General features: G+C 31.9%; 1 protein-coding gene across 2 annotated transcripts; it reads left to right on the top strand.

Annotated features, from left to right (window-relative positions):
• The first annotated feature begins 1,904 nt into the window (after positions 1-1,904).
• Positions 1,905-19,226, top strand: LOC143073106 (PRELI domain-containing protein 1, mitochondrial-like). 2 transcript variants are annotated; one of them, XM_076248417.1, is made up of 4 exons: positions 1,905-2,039; positions 12,094-12,231; positions 16,661-16,874; positions 18,005-19,226. In XM_076248417.1, the coding sequence occupies exons 2-4, from the start codon at positions 12,143-12,145 to the stop codon at positions 18,347-18,349; spliced, it is 648 nt and encodes a 215-aa protein (XP_076104532.1). In that variant the 5' UTR covers positions 1,905-2,039; positions 12,094-12,142; the 3' UTR covers positions 18,350-19,226. The 2 variants fall into 2 exon arrangements, with proteins under 2 accessions (XP_076104532.1, XP_076104531.1); XM_076248416.1 differs by lacking the exon at positions 1,905-2,039 and adding an exon at positions 8,997-9,149.
• Positions 19,227-20,283: the final 1,057 nt, after the last annotated feature.

The following is a 20,283-nucleotide window of genomic DNA, read 5'->3' as shown; positions in this document are numbered from 1 at the left end:
CTTTCAATTGGAGGTGTGCACGAATTTAACATTCCGAAGTGGAAATGGCCCAGGAAGTATGATTACAGGACAAATTTAATCAACGTTTATCATATGTTTTAGCATATGGTGGATATAGGTGTTTTGTGCCTATTGAACCAGTTGCATTTGATGGTACTGCATTACATATTCAATGATAATATCAAAAGTAAAATCGATATTTGGGTAGATGTTTGGTCATGTAATCAACTTCGTATATCAAGGTCATCACCATTCACTTTTTTTGGTAGCAGGCCAGTTGCAAAACATAGTCGGTGAAATACCAGAATGTGATCTCCAGTATGTATTATGGTGTAGAAGGTTTCGATAATTCTAGTTTAGAGCAATTAAGATGATAACAGTAAACTAATTTTTTGTTCAATTTCCTTATTTTTGTGGCAGGAATGCAGAGATTCACTTTGGACTTATATGCCTTTTCCAAACACCACCGAGTACAATTGAATTTGCCATTTCATCAAATGTGTAAATGTTAATTTATTTCTCAGAATTAGCAAAGAACCCGAACTCATTGTCATCTTTTGAAAATTCCCAATAATCAAGATAGCCCTGCATAGTTTACAGTCTTACAAGAATATGAAAGAGAAAGATAATAGGGTATACTGACAGGCCTGGAAATCAATGTGATAAATAATTAAAATCATAGCCACCACAAATGCATCAATAACTAAGCAATGACATAAAGACATGCATTTTTGTAGATGCCTGATTTTTTTTCATTATTTGTTATTGGCTTTTAACTAGCTGTCAGTAACTGCGAGTACTCTCAGATCTGTACATATCGTCTTTCTGTTGTGTGGATGTATAAGTAATCGTCCACGTCAACTCTTGTGTTTTTGGTATATCTACAAAAAAATGTATTTGTATTCATCTGATGATTTAAGCTTTTTTTTCAACTGATTTTTATAGTTGTTCTTGTGTTGAACTGTTACACCACTGTCCCAAGTTAGGGGAAGTGTTTGGGGCCAACAAACTAGTTTAACCCCGACACATTCGGTATGTGCATGTCCCAAGTCTGTAATTTAGTGGTTTTCGTTTGTTGCTGTGTAACATGTTTGTTTTTCGTTCATTATTTTGTACATAAATTTGGCCGTTAGCTTCTTCGTTTGAATTGTTTTACATTTGTCACTGATTTCGGGGCTTTTATTGCTGACATTGAGGTAATGGCTGAGTGAGCACTCAAGTATCCTATGCCCCCGAATTGTTAATGGATAAAACGGGAGTACCTTAGTTTGAATTTGAGGAGGATCAGATAAGAAATGGAGATGTTATCCTGAAACATCAATTGTTGTCTCTCCTTAATTGACGGAGTCAAAAAGCGAGACAAAGGTATACTGTTTTCCGGCGTCGGTGGTGGTGTCGCCAACAATGTATTAAATTGTGATTATGTCAGTTTATGGAGGATAACTAGTGGTAGGCCAATGATATTTGGTATGCAGCTGTATTATAGCTTTGGCACATCTAATGTCCATGGAGATTAATTGATCATGTACCTTCAGTCAGCCAGAAAATGACAACCGTCAATATTGGCGATAACAATCTACACATGTACTCCATGTATGTATATAAGTTACAGTGTACATTTATTGTACGTTCTTTTTATGATATTCAAGTCATTTATATTGAACCAAGACAGTGGTGTACCAAAGGCTGATTTATTAGACACCAAACGAATAAAGAAAAGTACGCCGCATACACATAGTCTGCATCTGATTGTTTTATTAAAAAAAGATGATAATCGGTCTAAATTGGTCTTAATTATATATGAAATATTTGTCGCTGGGACGTTCAGCAAACAAAACATCAATCAAATAAACGTATTGAAGACCGGATTACGCATTGTGTCGTTGCAACGTCACCGCCTAACAACCAAATAGAAGTTACTTGCATCCAACAGTATCCAGCTGTAGATGCGAAAATGAAATGGTTCGGTTTCAAAGAAGATAACTTTTGTTCAATTAGAAACAGTAATAGAGAATACAGGCAATGCAGTATTGACCAAGGTATGGTCAAAAGAGATTCTGGGTTGGTTCTTTTTCATTATTTTATTTACACTTGCATGTTTTCATCTTTTTTTAAATAACAAATATGATTTAGTTACAACATGCTGCTGAAAGTTTTCTTCCATTAGAAACTAAAGGATGAATACAATAACGCAGTTTTAAAAGTTGTTTTGACGATTGTCTGTATCGGTTGTTTTGCTTATTCTATTTTACTTTGTCCAAAGTTGTGGGGTTTCAAATGGATTAAAAAAAACTGGTGATCTACGAGGGTGGTAATAAAAAGGGGGGTCTGAACACGGAAACACGTGAATCAAAAATCGCAAATATTAAGGAAAAAATTACGGCAGTTGCTATTTGTCCGGCTAGCCGGACGAATAGTACCAGGACTATTTGTCCGGCCAATACAATGCGCATGTCACTATTTGTGTGTGCGTGTAATCCCACAAAACACAAAAACGTTCAGGAAATGTTCCAGGAACGTTTCTGTTTCGTTGTGAGAACGTTGTGATTTAACATTGTTGGAACGTAAAAGTGTGGACTACCAGTAACGTTGTAAGAACGTTATGATATAACGTTATGGAAAACCAACCTGGAACCTAAATAGAACCTTGTGTAACCAAACTGGAACCTTGATAGAACCTTGTATAACCAATCTGGAACCTAAATAGAACCTTGTGTAACCAATCAGAAACCTTTATATAACCTTGTGTAACCAATCTGGAACCTAAATATAATCATTTGTTACCAATCTGGAACCCAAATTTAGCCTAGTCCAAGACAATATTTGTATGTTGGCACAACAATGGCCCAACGTTTCTACATTCATTGGCTCAACGTTGTTTTCATCTCCATCTTCCTGAACATGCATGAACATTTTGCCACTGGACGTTTTAGCAAACAACAATCAATTAATTTTTCTCTTCAGGAATAGTACCCATAATTGAATGAATTAAATCAACACATCCATGTTACCTATTTTTCTTAAATAATGAATACAAAGATATGAATACAAATACATAATTTATTTTAGCTAGACAAAGAGCAAATTCTTAAAAGTTTTTATTTTATGTATCTACACGTTGCAACATCAGATTTAAAATGAAAATTATAAAGTATATTCATGATGTTTCATTTCTGTAAATGTAGTTCACTTTTGACATCAGGTTCATACAGTTATTTCCAAGTTCTATAATTTCACTTCATTATGTTCATACAATTACTTCCTAGTTCTGTAATTCACTTCATCAGATTCATACAATTATTTCCTTGTTCTGTAATTCACTTCATCAGGTTCATACAGTTATTTCCTAGTTCTGTAATTCACTTCATCAGGTTCATACAGTTATTTCCTAGTTCTATAATTTCACTTCATCAGGTTCATGCAGTTATTTCCTAGTTCTGTAATTCACTTCATCAGGTTCATACAGTTATTTCCTAGTTCTGTAATTTCACTTCATTAGGTTCGTACAGTTATTTCCTAGTTCTGTAATTTCACTTCATTCGGTTCCTACAATTATTTCCTAGTTTTGTAATTCACTTCATCATGTTCATACATTTACTTCCTGAATATGTCTTTTGTTTAATTCTTATCCAGTGTAGCAAATCTTCCTTAAAAATTATTTTACTGTCCCTGTAATAAAGAAATGAACAAATGAGTGCTCAATGTATATTTCTTTTGAATATAATAAATCCTAAAAGACTCTTGTTTAAAACTAGACTAGTATACAGGGCGATGCCATAGGGATAAGGCACTCATACCACTTCTTCCAACATCTATTTAGATTGTTAGACTTTACTGTGCTAGCTAAGTTTAGCCGTAAAATTGAGGGAAGATATGGATACAGGAAACAGATCCATGTAAAAAAATGTTCTAACTAAATGAATAATTCTAGTGAAAAAAATACAAAGTCAAATCTAAATACAACAGCATTATCGGTATTATAATATTTAACATTTTAATTATGCATATATATTTGCAAATTTCGAATCCGATGTGGCATTAAGGATTGCTATTATGTTACTCACTTAAAGTAATTTATTGTGCATTTTGTCCAATTCTTTTAAATTTGTATGACCTAAAAATAATTAAACAACATTCTGAAATAGTATGTAACAAGGAAAATTCAAAAATACACGTTTCCATTGATAAGGGTTACAAATGCAATGTTCACATTTAACAAAGATTTCATAAATAAATTAAGTTTTATTTGTGGTAAAAAAACATGTATTATTTGTCATTCATAATCATATACGTATATCAGAATGTTTAAAGTAACAATCAACTTACATGTTTCTTTCTCTTTAGATGATGCGATTTTCTCTTTTGTTTTCTTTGTTATCACTGCTTTCTTACAAATACACGACAGGAAATAGTCTCAAAAGTGACTATCCCATTACACTTAGATTTCCTATAACCTTAATTACCATAGCAACTATCTTTGAAATTTGTCTAACATCTGGTCATCATCATTCTATAGGTCAACCTTATCAGAATATGCTTGATTAACATAATAGCTGTATCAAATATCATTATGTATATAATTGCTAATTTATATGTTTATAGAACACAAATTAAAGTTGAATGAAAAAAGTTATAATAAATAATGAGAATAATGAATTTTTAATTAATCGAGCAATCTATATGTTTAACGAATAAAAAGTTATTTCGTTCTTAATACAGTGTCGGTTTTTTAGTTTTAGAAACTATCAGAATTCACTTTCTGGAACAAAATAAAGGTTTGATTAACATGCAAGACGGCAAACATCTTACTTGCATTTTTTGCTACTAATTTGATATTTTTTTAAGATTATTTTTTCAAAAAAAATGAGGAACATTATTCGAACGTTTTAAGAATGTTAGTAAAGTAACGTTAAAAAGTAACTAATATTAAACGTTTCTACAACGTATTATTTGTAACAATACCAAACTGAAACTTCCACAGAACGTTAAAACAAAACGTTCCTAGAACGCTGCATTGTAACGTTTCATTTTAATGTTCTCACAACGTTCGTGTAACGTTAAGGTCCGAAATAACCTTACAGGAACCAATCCACAACGTTCTTTGAACGTTATGTGTTTAGTGGGATATTATCACCAGCAGCACCAGGGGGCAGCAAATGTCTGTAATCTTAATTTATAATTAGGGTCTAATCTTGTTACTGGTGATTGAAGTTGTTGCTTTCTTTATACCAATACAATTCCAATGTGGATAGCGAATAATTAGGGGGAAAATCATATTTATTCCATATGTATTACTTCATTTATGGTTACATTGTAAGAAGAGAAAAGAAATTACTTGTGAAAACAAATTCGGTTCGTGTTTTACTCGTGCATTTTATTCGTCTAGCTGAAAAAGGTTCAAAATTACTATGTCTGTAGCTGACAAAGAGAATTATAGACCCCTTCACATAAAGATGTCCATATTTTGGGCGATAGGTGGGAGATTTTTCTATAATGCCCCTCCCTAAAAAAAGAGTAAACAACACTGTCAAAATCTTATGAAGAAATTCCAGGTGGGATTTTTTATTATTTACGTGAGGGGATAAGGGTGAAACGGTGTGCTCCTTTTTCCTCTTTTCTTTTTTTTTCCAGATCCCACCTTTGTTGTCACCTATATTTCATTACCCCACTTTTTATAATCCTTTATCAAATATCCCCACTTTTTGTAACCTCAACCCCCAACCCCCCCAACCCCTTTTATATCCCATTTCGAGGTCTACATGCAAGATTCATTTTCGGAATATAATTAAATTTTATTAAGTTAGACATGACATTGTAAATGCCTATCTCAACTACTCTTGCTTTGAAAGTCTTTTCCACCATTTATACAGTTGTAGCGAGTTGAATAATGTTGTAAAACTATAGTTCTCCGATCAATTATCTTTTATTTACCATTTTCCTTGTGATTTCAACTATTTTTTAGTCCCTTTCATAAGATTATATCATTCTTTGAAGTTCATGCTATCGTATTCCATTGTTAAAAATCCGAAAACTGCAAAATTTATCATGGGATAAATTTTTATATCGTTGTTTTCAGCCATGATCTTAAAAAATGAATAGCAGTGATCGGATTACACGCGACCCCTGGTGCTACGGAAGATAATATTACACGTACTTCCGAACGCTCATAATATGACATGCGCATTACAATGGCCGGACAAATAGCCCTGGCACTATTCGTCCGGCTAGCCGGACAAATAGCCACTCCGAAAAATTACCAGAAGTTATTTCTCAGTCGTTCTTGGAGATTATGCAGTCACCATTAATAGATATGAAGACCCTGCTGTTACCTTTTAGCGTCCGCTATACTAGTAGTTGCATCTGATTTAAAATATATATATACTCGTAGTAATAACGGAGACATATATGTCTCTGGTAATAATTAAAGCTATTTATGAAGAAAGAGAATAATATCCTGGGAACCAGTTAATCAATCATAATTCAAAACAATATCCGTGCTGACTTTGAATAAGTGTTTCCCGATTTTTTTTTTGGAAAAAGATGAATTTTATGAAGAATCTGATGCCATCTCATACTTTCGATTAGACCTGCTGAGTTATTTATTTACAATACATTGTATTAAAAGTCAGGTTATTTATTTTCAAACTACCACAGAACAAACCATTTATTTTTGTGATTATCAAGGCTGAGTTATTCATTTTCAAAATCCTCCTGCCCCCCCCCCCCTTTCCAGAATATCAAATGGTTGTCCCCTAAGAGAACTAAGCCAAGTTACTAGAGTGTTTACCGTGTGGAAACCAATCTTGAAGTGAATAATGCCAGGGATGCAATATAACAGGTAAATGGAAGTGAGTAGATTTCAACTGATGTTTCAATCAGAAAAAGTAGAACTTTAATAAACAATCTTGAAACAGAAACTCTTGCAAGAATGTAAAATTCTTTCTCCGTAATTAATAATTTTTATGCAAATAAAAATTTCCAATATAATGTTCCTCTATGACTTATATTTTTATTTCTAATATGACGTGCTTCTTTCGCTTTGTGAATAAACCCATGCTCTAAATCCGATAAAATTCATTTGCACAATTTTGTTGCTAATTTTTACATTGCATTTGTTGCCACATGTGACAATTGTTTTAATTACAGGCAACAGCTCCTGTCTGATATATGTGAATCCTCTGTGTTTGTTCTTCGATTTGTGCTATTAAAATACCGGTTCTAACGAATTTTTTTTAACTTATTCAGCCTAAAAAAGTCATTTTCAGGTATTTGTCTCATTTCAGGGACTTTCTATACTATATGTAGAATATCTTATATTGGCGTTTTTCAATAAAAACGTATTTTCTTGTCCCAGCCACCTTAAAAAAAATATGTTTGATCTTTGCAAGTAATTTTTTGTGCAGTCAGTACATTGAATTAGATTTAACATTTTTAAGCAAAGACACAGTTTATTTTTAGAGGGATTGATAAGATATTGACTCCTGAATGGTCCAAAACAACCAAAATGACATGTCCCTAGCCCGCCTGTTCAACATTCATAAGTTCTAAAATATCGTAAAAAAATTAAGAAATATAAATGTTATTTTTACTTTACATAACATTTGATGTGCTCAATTTTTCTTACCAACAATTTAATTGCCGTTATAAAAGCATTACTTCTTTTGTAAGACCCTAATGTTTATATCTCTTGCAAACAAAAATTACATTGATTTTATAAAACTGTTTATTGGCAAATTTTAATGACTTCGTTTCGTTGTGGACATTTTGTGAGGGACACACCTTCTGAAATTAAAAATCCTATATTGAAAGCTGTTTATTAAAATATGTTGGCTCTGAACATACTTTTGAATTATTAATGAACTTATGTAAAGTAAAAATAACATTTATATTTCTTAATTTTTTTAATCTGGTTGTAAAATTATGAAAAAAATATCAGTGTACAGCTTAATAAATGCTTTGATGAATACAATCAGTCTTGTTACTATTGCAATGTAGGGATTGTAGGGGGGGGGGATAAAACATTCGAATATGTCCCCTACGAAACGGTCCTCTACGAAACAAGTATGGGAGAAAAACGTTTCGTAGTGGACACTACCACTACCATGCAGTCTATGTTTAATATTTATTCAATTATTTATTCAATTATATTCGTGCAAAACAAATAACAAGGGTTAGTTTCATGTTATTTTTATTATGTTTAGATTGCATAATTTTACAACCAGATACTGAAGGAGATTTGACCCGTTTCGTAGTGGACATTAACAAAAATACGGTATCACTCTGGTCCATTTGATGTGCTCAATTTTTCTTACCAACAATAACATGATACACCGAATGTTAATGTACTAAAACGCATTGATGATCGTGACGTTACAAGCGTCCAGTCGGATAGAGTATTTTTGGCAAATACCACGGCAGAGAGGGTAAAAAAGGCATATCCTTTTAGCAAATACCCCGGCGGCGTTAAAAATGAACGATATTCATTTGATAACAGTAAATTGGTGAAAAATACACTGGCTATTAACCAATCAAAACCCCGGATTCTTACATAAGGTGTAATTATAAAGAATATTTAAGATTGCACTTTTTGTTTACAAACAGGTCAATAATACACCTTATCGCTATTTGTCCGCCATTGCTGGAAATCACACAGGTTCCCGTAAAATTTTGACGTCATAAAACAAAATATCTGACACCACAATGGAAAAGTGATTGTTGTTGACGTCAAAAGTTCAAGCGGCCGGGTCAGCCGGGATTAGCGATAAGGTGTATGCTCGAAACACAAAATCGAGTATTTTGATTGGTTGATTCTTGAGTCTGAGTACAAAAATCCTGCTCGAAAGTTTTATGACCGCAAGGCCTGATTTACGGATCACCCCCAAAGAACTAGAAGACCAAACACAATTCTTATAAAACGTACGTTATTGTCTCTATCTGCCATAAGTTTCAAAATGTACATAAGCCCTACCGTTTAAAATCGACATCTTTCTAACGTTTCACAAAGCGGCTTTTTTCAATAACAAAAAGCCTTTTGAAGATTACTGAAAACGTGATAGAACGAAGTGATATTTGAGGAAAATATTATGATTTTTTGACCCATTATTAGGAATGTAGCAGTGCATGTTTAGTGGCATTGATCAAAACTCATTGTACGTACAGGAAACAGGGATGAAACAGATTGATTATTAATGAAACATGATTTTATTTTTATAAAAAAAATAACAGGCCCACAATCACCAATTTTATACACCCGTCATTCTAGTCCAAATAATTATGACGTCTTGAAAGGCTATTATAATTTTTTTTTTTCTTTGACGCCTTACATCGATGTCTTACATCGATGTAAGGCGTCAAAGAAAAAAATTATAATAGCCTTTCAAGACGTCATAATTATTTGGACTACCGTCATTCAAGACAGAGATAAAATTTATGGAGATAATAACACTTAAGTGACGTTAGCACATTAGAGACTATACTGCCTTAAAGAAGTTGGAATAAAAGACGGCACGTATTATGGTGTACCGTTGTCCCTTCCGTCGTCAAAAATATCGTCGTGTCATGTTTTTGTATCAACAACATTTCGTCGGTTTCGACTGAATAGGCATACATTTTGGCGTGTTTTTTTTGTTTCTATAATTTAGAACAACAACACCACTACTACTTGACAAATTTAAAACATATTCAACGTCGGTTTTTCAAGACGTTAGAATAAATTTAATAAAACTGACTTATTTAGCCATTTTATTTAATGCATAAAATATGCATCACTAGAAATTATCATAATAGTTGTGGGGGAAAAATCTGAAGTGTTAAAATAAAGTCCAGATATGTTTTTTGCCTGTCAGACACACAATCTTCAAGACATATGACTGTCATGTGTTTTTTGGCCGTTTTAATTACAAACCAGCAAGTTAAAATTAACAGGGTTCTTATATAAAATGGTTGTTCAAAATCTAATTATTCAATATTTTATTGACAATTCTTTTTATACATCCTTGATACATGTCAGAAGATGAAAACAGTCTTAATTTTTTTATATTTAATCCTAAAATTTGAAAACTGCATTTTATTTTAGAAAAAAATAATGTATTTTGCACAAACCAGGTGCCAATATAATCACCTAAAATTAATCAAAATCTAACAATTTCAGCACAAGAAACACCAACCTAAAACTATTTACTATTAATTTTTAGTACTGAAAAGTATTAAATAACATTTTTTATGATTCAAGCGATCATCAGAACCACAACTTGAGAAAATATTAATTTCTGGATTTTATAGTCATTTCCTGTCCATGTACTGATCCAATTTTTATTTCATAGGAAAACATATGACATACGAAAACATATGACACCGTTTTTTTTTACATACAAAAATCGCAAAGTAATCAGAAACAGTCATACAGTAAAAAATCATAGTAAGCCTTTACAAAAAAACTAGATACCTAAAATCAATCTACAGGACATGCTTTTTGGTGGATGAAGACTTGAAGTTTTCTGAAGTCCTATGGCGCCGGCTGTAAAATCATTGAACCGTTACCACATCCGTATGCAGCATCTGTTTCTGTGTATTACAATTTCATAACAACTTCAGATTCTTGACACTGATTTTTACATATGATTAAGCATCTGAATCATTTAATTGGAAAACAATCATTATCGTAAATATATACCCTTTTATTTCTGTAAATTATTAGATTTTTTTATGTTTGGAACACTTTTCTAAATGAGGGGTCAAATTGATAAAGAAGATATAAGTTTAGAAACATCACAAAATTCTTTTGACATGTTATGACCATTTAATACTTGATACATCATACATGTGATAGATGCATAGTTATTGGGGAAAAGTTGCATCAAATAATATGAATATAAAGGTGCTCATTTTTACAGTGAGTTGTAATGTTCTTCCAATGAGGGTTTCCCAACCTGTTAATGGTCCATCATTGTGAATAATTCAAAATTGGAAATTTCAACAAGCATTTAATATCCTTACACAAGAAAATTAATTCTGGTCTGCTAGCTACATGTTCATCTTTTCTACTGATTAAATAACTAGAATCATGCAAGCAGACTTGAGAAAAGCTCATCATACAAATATGACACTTTTTCTAGACAATCCAGATCGTGCAAAATACTTCGCTAAAAATTGTAAGGTTCTTTAAAATTGTTGTCACGCACTAAAAACCCCCATGGGAACTTTCAAAAGTTGGCAGACGAAGTATGTAACAAGTCTTACTATTTTTATGCGCCATTTATGGGCATTATGTTTTCTGGTCTGTCCGTCCATTCTGCTTCAGGTTAAAGTTTATGGTCAGGGTAGTTTTTGATGAAGTTGAAGTCTAATCAACTTAAAACTTGGTACACATGTGTTCCTTATGATATGATCTTTCTAATTTTACTGCCAAATTAAAGATTTTATCTAATTTTCACGGTCCACTGAACATAGAAAATGATTGTACAGATGGGAAATCCATGTACTTATGACACATTCTTGTTTGACAAATATAAATATGTCATAACGATAATGGAACAAAGCAGGCTGGGCTAGTGGGGCTGCTTTTATGGTACATGTAATTCAAGTTATCTTTTATTCACCTTCTTCCACCTCAGAGCAATCAGCTCTTTGATTAAATTTGAGTAAACACCTGAATAAAAACCCAACAGTGAAAACCGTAAGCAGTGAAAATTGTTATTAGTACGAAAACACATCACATGATTGAAGATTATTTCACCAATTTTCATAAAACTTTGGTGAATTGTTTACACATCAATTATTGTCCAAAAAGTGAATTCCCACTCAAAAATGAAACCATGTCCCTTTCTGTACATATTTGGTTTGGTGGTTGTTGAAAGATGTACACACACCTATAGTTATTTTTAAAATTTTAGTTGTATACCATGGTTACTGGCACATTTTTCTGTACATCCACATCCTTTGATTATGCAGGTTGTGTCTAGTTAATAGTTGTTTCATTGGCAATCATACATGAAAGTTATATATTTTCACATACATGTACATGATGTACATTGACCATATTGATATAATTATTTAATTGTTTATTGTACAAAAATCCTTCATTCCTTCTTTTAGGATGCATTCCATTGAAGACTGATGTATATGTAGATACTGTTTGGCAGCTATGAAGTTCTTCAGTACTTTACTTCCATATAACTTTAACTGGGACCAAGTTGCAGTTGGCCTGTGGCAAAGATATCCTAACCCTAAAAGGTACATTTATTTTTGTATATAGTTTGTAGGATGATTAGTTTGACTGATTGTAACTGAAGGGACAGAAATTACTACTGATATTGTTTTATTATTTAATGCACAAAGCTGTTTTAGAAACATTCCAATAATTTCTGAATTTACAGTAAAGAATAAAATAACAACTAGAATTGAAATATGTCATACATAATGACATAGTCTTATTTTGAAGGTTATTGTATTGGGATGTTGTTGTTTTTTACGGAAGACACATGCATGTACATGTTACGACATTTATCGCATACACTGTATGTCAACAAAATCATGAAAATAGATTATTTGAAATAACTTTTTGAATTTTTAGTTTATCAAACCTTGCATTCTATATTTCTTAGGCCTAAATGGGGTTTAAATCTGGACAATTTTGTCAACTTTCTCCAAAATCTTGATTTTTACCAATATTAGTGTACAGTCAGTGGTACTACTTGTACATGTTATTTTTAATTACTTGAAGAAGTAATATTAATATACAATGTACTTATATAAGTAAATTTGTAGGATACTTATACAAGTGAATTTTATTTACTTGTATAGGTAAACAAAAATATTGGCTGAATTATGTCCCTTAGACATTCAGTTTTTTTACTTGTAGAAGTGAAAAAGTCATCCTATTTTCTTTTATTGAATTCTTATGATTTCTTTGCTCTAATAAAATTTTTAATTATCTGCCCTTTGCAGATGTCTTTTCTAATCATTTAAGTGTAATTTCATCAGTGTTTTCCTTTTTTCTCTAAGGGAAGGTGGGTGTTTTAAAAAAAGCATTTGCAATCGGGTGGTTTTTATACGACCGCAAATTTTGAAAAAATTTTCGTCGTATATTGCTATCACGTTGGCGTCTGCGTCGTTGGCGTCGTCCGGCGTCCAAATACTTTCAGTTTTCGCACTCTAACTGTAGTAAAAGTGAATAGAAATCTATGAAATTTTAACACAAGGTTTATGACCATAAAAGGAAGGTTGGTATTGATTTTGGGAGTTTTGGTCACAACATTTTAGGAATTAGGGGCCAAAAAGGGCCCAAATAAGCATTTTCTTGGTTTTCGCACCATAACTTTAGTTTAAGTTAATAGAAATCTATGAAATTTTGACACAAGGTTTATGACCACAAAAGAAAGATTGGGATTGATTTTGGGAGTTTTGGTTTCAATAGTTTAGGAATAAGGGGCCAATAAAGGGCCCAAATAAGCATTTTTCTTGGTTTTTGCACAATAACCTTAGGTTAAGTAAATAGAAATCTATGAAATTTAAACACAATGTTTATGACCACAAAAGGAAGGTTGGTATTGATTTTGGGAGTTTAGGACCCAACAGTTTAGGAATTAGGGGCCAAAAAGGGACCCAAATAAGCATTTTTCTTGGTTTTCGCACCATAACGTTAGTATAAGTAAATACAAATCTATGAAATTTAAACACAAGGCTTATGACCATAAAAGGAAGGTTGGTATTGATTTTGGGAGTTTTGGTCCCAACAGTTTAGGAAAAAGGGGCCCAAAGGGTCCAAAATTAAACTTTGTTTGATTTCATCAAAATTGAATAATTGGGGTTCTTTGATATGCCGAATCTAACTGTATATGTAGATTCTCAACTTTTGGTCCCGTTTTCAAATTGGTCTACATTAAGGTCCAAAGGGTCCAAAATTAAACTTAGTTTGATTTTGACAAAAAATTAATCGGTTCGGTTCTTTGATATGTTGAATCTAAAAATGTACTTAGATTCTTGATTATTGAAGTTTTTTGGTCCAGTTTTCAAATTGGTCTACATTAAGGTCCAAAGGGTCCAAAATTAAACTTTGTTTGATTTCATCAAAAATTGAATCCTTGGGGTTTTTTGATATGCCAAATCTAACTGTGTATGTAGATTCTTCATTTTTGGTCCTGTTTTCAAATTTCAAATTCTACATTAAAGTCCGAAGGGTCCAAACTAAGTTTGATTTTAACAAAAATTGAATTCTTGGGCCTCTTTGATATGCTGAATCTAAACATGTACTTAGATTTTTGATTATGGGCCCAGTTTTCAAGTTGGTCCAAATCAGGATCTAAAATTATTATATTAAGTATTGTGCAATAGCAAGTCTTTTCAATTGCACAGTATTGTGCAATGGCAAGAAATATCTAATTGCACAATATTGTGAAATAGCAAATTTTTTTTTAATTAGAGTTATCTTTCTTTGTCCAGAATAGTAAGCAAGAAATATCCTATTGCACAACATTGTGCAATAGCAAGAATTTTTTTTAATTCGAGTTATCTTTCTTTGTCCAGAATCAACTTAAATCTTTGTTATATACAATATACAATGTATATACACTTTTTACTACCAACTGATAAATTTAAATAATCTTTACCATTCAGTGATAACAAGCAGTTTTTTTACATCTTAATATTTTATGATGTATTTAAATGAGTAGTTATTGTTGCAAACTCCATTAGAAATTTGAATTGATATCAGTTTTGAAAAAGGGAAACGGGGATGTGAAAAAAAAGGGGGGGGGGTTAAATTTTTCTCATTTCAGATTTCATAAATAAAAAGAAAATTTCTTCAAACATTTTTTTGAGAGGATTAATATTCAACAGCATAGTGAATTGCTCAAAGGCAAAAAAAACCTTTTAAGTTCATTAGACCACATTCATTCTGTGTCAGAAACCTATGCTGTGTCAACTATTTAATTTTAGATTTAAAAAGTTTGAAGAAGAAATCTTTAATTGATTTGTAAAATCTTGGCATTTGTTTTGTGTAAAAAAAAAAATGTAATGTCAAAAATTTGATCACAATCCAAATTCAGAGCTGTATCATGCTTGAATGTTTTGTCCATACTTGCCCCAACTGTTCAGGATTCGACCTCTGCGGTCGTATAAAGCTGCACCCTGCGGAGCACCTGGTTTTTTAAATGTCCACCCGTTTTTTTTTTATTTACTGTGGGTGCACGTGGGGGTCACAAAAATAAAAATTAGTATAATATTCACATTTAATGGAGTTGAACAAACATAAATAGACGTAGTCATATTAATTGTCAAATATTCTTTGATTTGATTTTTTTCAACAATTTATCTCTTTTCTCTCTTTTTTCATTTACAATTTTATGTCCTGTTTCTTGCTTTTGTTCCGTATTTTTGGCCCATAGAACAGTAGTATCCTTCCTCTTTGACTATAAGCCATTTCAAGGATTTGAAGTCTTGCTCATATTTGTCTTCACTTGCGTGTCTTTTCCGTTGTTTGGTTGATTTTTGTTCAATTTCCACAACTTCAACATTACTATCAATTTTATTTAACTTATTTGGTCTGGTATTTTCTTTATCATCATCGTCATCTGCCTTTCTTGTACCCCGATTGATAAATGAAAACATTGAAATTTGACGATTGGACGCCATCTTTGTCAATGAAAACAAATCAGCGAGGCGCGATTAGTATTCAAATTTTAACGGTACGGAACCGAAAAAAATCCGAAATTTGAAAAAAAACCGACCACCTCCTAAAATCGAAAGGTGGTCGGCTTTCAAAAGAAGGTGGTAGACACACCCGGCTTAAATGCCGAATGGAAAACACTGTTTCATGGACAATGAAAATCCCATTTGTCTGTTATCTTCAGAACACTGCTCATTTACAAGCCCCCCAGGAGCAATTTTTGAAGGCCTTGTGCAAATACTTAAGATCTTTGCGCAATCAGTTTCTTTGTTGAATTAATGAGATGAAACATTGAACTCTTATAAAAAAAATTGAGCAAACCTGGGAACAATCATTAAAGGCATGAATTTATATCTCAAAACTTGAGGACTTTTGTTGGATTGTAAGAATTTTTTTTACTTATACAAGTAAATTTTTGAGAAAATTAAGGGGAGATTATTCAAACATTATTTATTTACTTATAAATGTGTATATTTTTTTTTATTTCTTCAAGTAAATAAAAATAACTTGTACAAGTAGTACCCCTGACTGGTGTACAAGCATATGCTGTATGCATGAACTATCATTGAATATTAGTACATTATCAATGATTATACATACAAATGTACAGAGAGTGATTCAATATTGTCGTTACTGATTTTTCACATTGAATACTGGTAATAGTTTGTTGGTGATTCAACCTGAAGTTTACAATATTAATGTATTTGTGTTTATTCCTATCATGCCTACAATTAATGAAGAGGCAAAACAAAAATATATTTCTGTTAATTCCTGTCTCCCTACACATTATTTTGGTCTAATTCAAACAGAGTCTAAAATCATCTTGGTATCACAAACAGTCACCCTATTTCAGTGAAAAACAAAATACCTGCAAGAGTTATCATGGTAATAGTTCAATTAATGAATCCCATTGTGCTGACTTTACAATGGACATGTATATTACTGCAAGTCTGAACATACATGTATGATACTATCATATTAAACTTTCCATTGCAGCAAGCATGTTTTAACTGAAGATGTTGTGTCCAGAGTCTTAGTTGGAAAAAAGATATTTACAAAAAGGTTATTGACCAAGAAGTACAATGTTCCAAAGTGGGGTAGAGATGGACCAAAGTGGTATGTGACTGCCATAATTGAAGAATCTGTGGTGGATCCTGTCAAAAAGACCATGACAACATACACCAGAAATATAGATCTTAAATGGTTTATTGTAAGTATATTTATTATTATACCCCCGCTTTAAAAAAAGGGGGGTTCACTGTTTTACCTCTCTCTGCCCATCCATCCGTCAGTCAGTCCGTATTTTCGTAGCATTTTTCTCAGGAACTACAGTACAAGGATTTCTGAAATTTGGTTTCAGGGTTTATATAAGTCAGTTATACCGTGTGATGCGTTTTCAGATTCATCACTCAACAACTTCCTGTTAATCGAAATATTTCGGCGGGGGTATCGTCAGTGAGCAGTACATGTAGCTCACAGTTTTACTTGTTTTGAATGTTATACCTTAATTATATATATTGGTCCAAAAATCTTTGTCATATGTCTATATCAAGGATCTTGAATTTTTTCACACAATTTCAGTCAACATGCATGGTCAATTTGAAATGTCTTAAAAGTTTGTCCTCTTTTAACAAATTGTTGATATCACACTGTCACTAGATTCATAGCATCAATGAACTTGTATTAACTGTTTCATCACATTTATTTCATGAATTTTCTTACCATTTTACTTATAACGTCCAAAAACAGTTAAGGGAAGGCAACAGTTTAAATTGGAATGATTTCAATGACTCAAAATGGTTAATTTCTCAGAAATTGCTAATTTCTATGGATTTTGGATTTTGAATAAGAAGTTTAAACTGGACGTTTTACTACAATATTAAACATGTTAAAGTAAGAGAAATTTCATATTCATTTCAAGATTCGTTTTGTTCATATTGACGGGGAATCACCAGGTTTTTGTTGAGCTGCCACTTTTGTTGCAAAAGTTAGACATAGCAAACGTACATTCTGTCAGCTTCGGATATGTCATCTAAATCATTGAATGTTACATGCCCTTTATGGGCAGATGATTGGTTTAGTAAAGTATTCATATATAAGACCATTCACTCACCAATGGGTCATTCTTTATTCACATGTCAGGACTATCTGAAGCCTTTGACTGATTGAGCTGCAGAATCTATGAATTAACTATGGACAATATTTTGTGGTGCTGTATTGTACTTCTCAATTACTATATTTTCTTGAATAATCTTTGGTTTATTAGGTACATAATCATAAATGTGCAGTTGTATAACACTAAAAAATAATTTTTAACATTTTTTTCTCTTTATATTTTAGAATGTTGTTGAAAAATGTGTTTACACAGTTGACCCAGAGAATAGATGCAAAGTAATTCAAGAAAAATCATTCTGGAATACATCTAAAGTTTTTGGATTCGGCAGAGCTATTGAACTTTATGGATACGAAAAAGCCAAAAAAGATGCTCAGAAAACTCATGAAGGATTTATTCAAATTTTAGAGAAATTATTCCCATCAGATACTTTTGTTCCAGCAACAGTCCTGGCTACAACTGGTAAAGAAAGGATTAAGCAGACGGCACGTAAGGCAACAGAAATGGCAAAGGATGCTACAGAGAAAGCTAAAGACAAGGCAAAATCTAGAGTTTTTGTGCCAAATTCATAGATAAGCCAAAGACAAGGCAAAATCTAGAGTTTTTGTGCCAAGTTCATAGAAATATGAAGATTTTGGTTATCAATGATTATGGTCACATTGGCTAAATTGATGACGATAATGAAATATTATATACTGGCTTAAACTTATACTGTCAGCTTTCATTGTAATTCTACACAGATTTTTTATGGTGCAACATGATCACTGTTGATTATTGAATGAAAGCTTGCAGCTTACTGAATGATCAGTTTATTTTTACTGTTATACTGTAAACCAACTAATTTTTGCGAGTAGAAAAATAAATCCAATTTAAATCAACGTGAATATGTATAAAATGGATCTTTCCTTCTTTATCAATGTCAAGTAAATTAGAAAATTGAGAAATTATATGCCAAAAGTGGTCTAGAAAGTGCTAAATGTGAAATAAAGTATCCGAGAAAATAAGTTGGTTTACAGTATGTATATATTTTCATGTTTCATTGTTTCGATCAATATTTTCCATAAGGGTATGAAAGTTTCAGATTTGATTTCATTTCTTCAAATGTTTGTTGATGCACTTGTGTGTAGCTTATATGATTAAAAGTACATTGTATTTTTAATATTGTATGGTAAAAAAACATAGAAGAAAATAAAATGACAAGTCCTGAGTGTTTGCATTTTAACAAGTACTGGTGTGGTTTATGTTTCCAAATACATGAAATACTTCTTGAAATGTTTGTAAGAGCACTGCCATGAATTATTTATGAATTAATATTAATTGTATGTTCATGTAAGTACTGAATTGAAAAATGATAAAAGAAGATATATATCTAGTGCTTGTCTTTAACCTAGTGCTTGAACATGTTGATTTGTATTTGTTCGATTATAAATAAATCAATAATTATTTTAAGTCTTATTTGTTTTTGTTCAGACTTCAAAAGACTTGTGATTACAAATATCAAGTCAATTTTACATTTTTCAAAATACCATAAAAAGCACATTTTTTAGGCATTCACATTTATTAACTTACCTTTTAAAAAAAATCTCCTTGAAAGCAACCACTTCAAAATCAGCGCAAGTTTGTCTAGTATTTGTTCTAAAATTTGCGATTTTCATTGCCACAAACTAACCATCATAGCATCCATGGGGAAAGAATAACAGATGGATAATAAGTCAAGATGTACCCACATTCCATCTCTACAAAATGATCACCAAACTTATTCAAGGAGTTATTACCCCTATGGTTTAACCAATTGTAACAGTTTTGCTTACTATCTTGAAAAAGGTACATGGAACCTGTAAGTCATATAAAATGATCAGCAATCCAACATCTACAAGAAAAACAACTAAACAGAATTTGTTGATTAAATCTGTATGCATGTTAAAGGAGTTATTGACCTTAGATTTAATTTTTGGTATTTTATTGGTTTTTTTTGTTGACATATATCTTGGAGGGAAAAAAATTAAAAGATAAAAACAATGCACAGCAAAAATATAAGGAATACAATATATAGACGCAGTAATGTCAAATGATGAAAACTATCATTGGATGTCTTTAGGAGTAACTTTCATGACATGGCAATTTTATCCGATTCATGCTTACTTGACTAGAACCTTACAAACTATGATAGATACACAGAAAATAAACAAAAAAATTACCAATAAACTCTGCATAAGAAAAATTTGACTTTCAAGAATTTGTAAATCTGACTTTACTTGTAAGAGATATAATTGTAAAAAATCACTTAGCAGTTTTATAAAAAACGGAAAAAAAATTATCTACAAGAAAACCAAGTGATAGAAAACTCTTCAATGAACTTTGTCATGGTTTTTGTATCCTAGTGAATCTGGATCATACTTGGTCACTATCAGTACGTAGAAGATGGCAGCTACAATCCCATAATGACTAATGTTTCATATTTTTGACAGTTTAGCAAATTGAGCTCCCTTTGAATCTCCTAATTTTA

Source organism: Mytilus galloprovincialis, chromosome 4, assembly GCF_965363235.1.
Source record: "Mytilus galloprovincialis chromosome 4, xbMytGall1.hap1.1, whole genome shotgun sequence".
Taxonomy (NCBI): domain Eukaryota; kingdom Metazoa; phylum Mollusca; class Bivalvia; order Mytilida; family Mytilidae; genus Mytilus; species Mytilus galloprovincialis.
Note: the sequence above shows the minus strand (reverse complement) of the source record. Positions and strands in the feature narration are given on the sequence as shown.

Excerpts from the sequence above, each read along its gene's own strand:
- LOC143073106 (XM_076248417.1), top strand. The coding sequence starts at position 12,143 with ATGAAGTTCTTCAGTACTTTACTTCCATATAACTTTAACTGGGACCAA. Across the intron at positions 12,232-16,660 it reads AGATATCCTAACCCTAAAAG|CAAGCATGTTTTAACTGAAG; the intron begins GTACATTTATTT and ends TTTCCATTGCAG. Across the intron at positions 16,875-18,004 it reads TAGATCTTAAATGGTTTATT|AATGTTGTTGAAAAATGTGT; the intron begins GTAAGTATATTT and ends TTTATATTTTAG.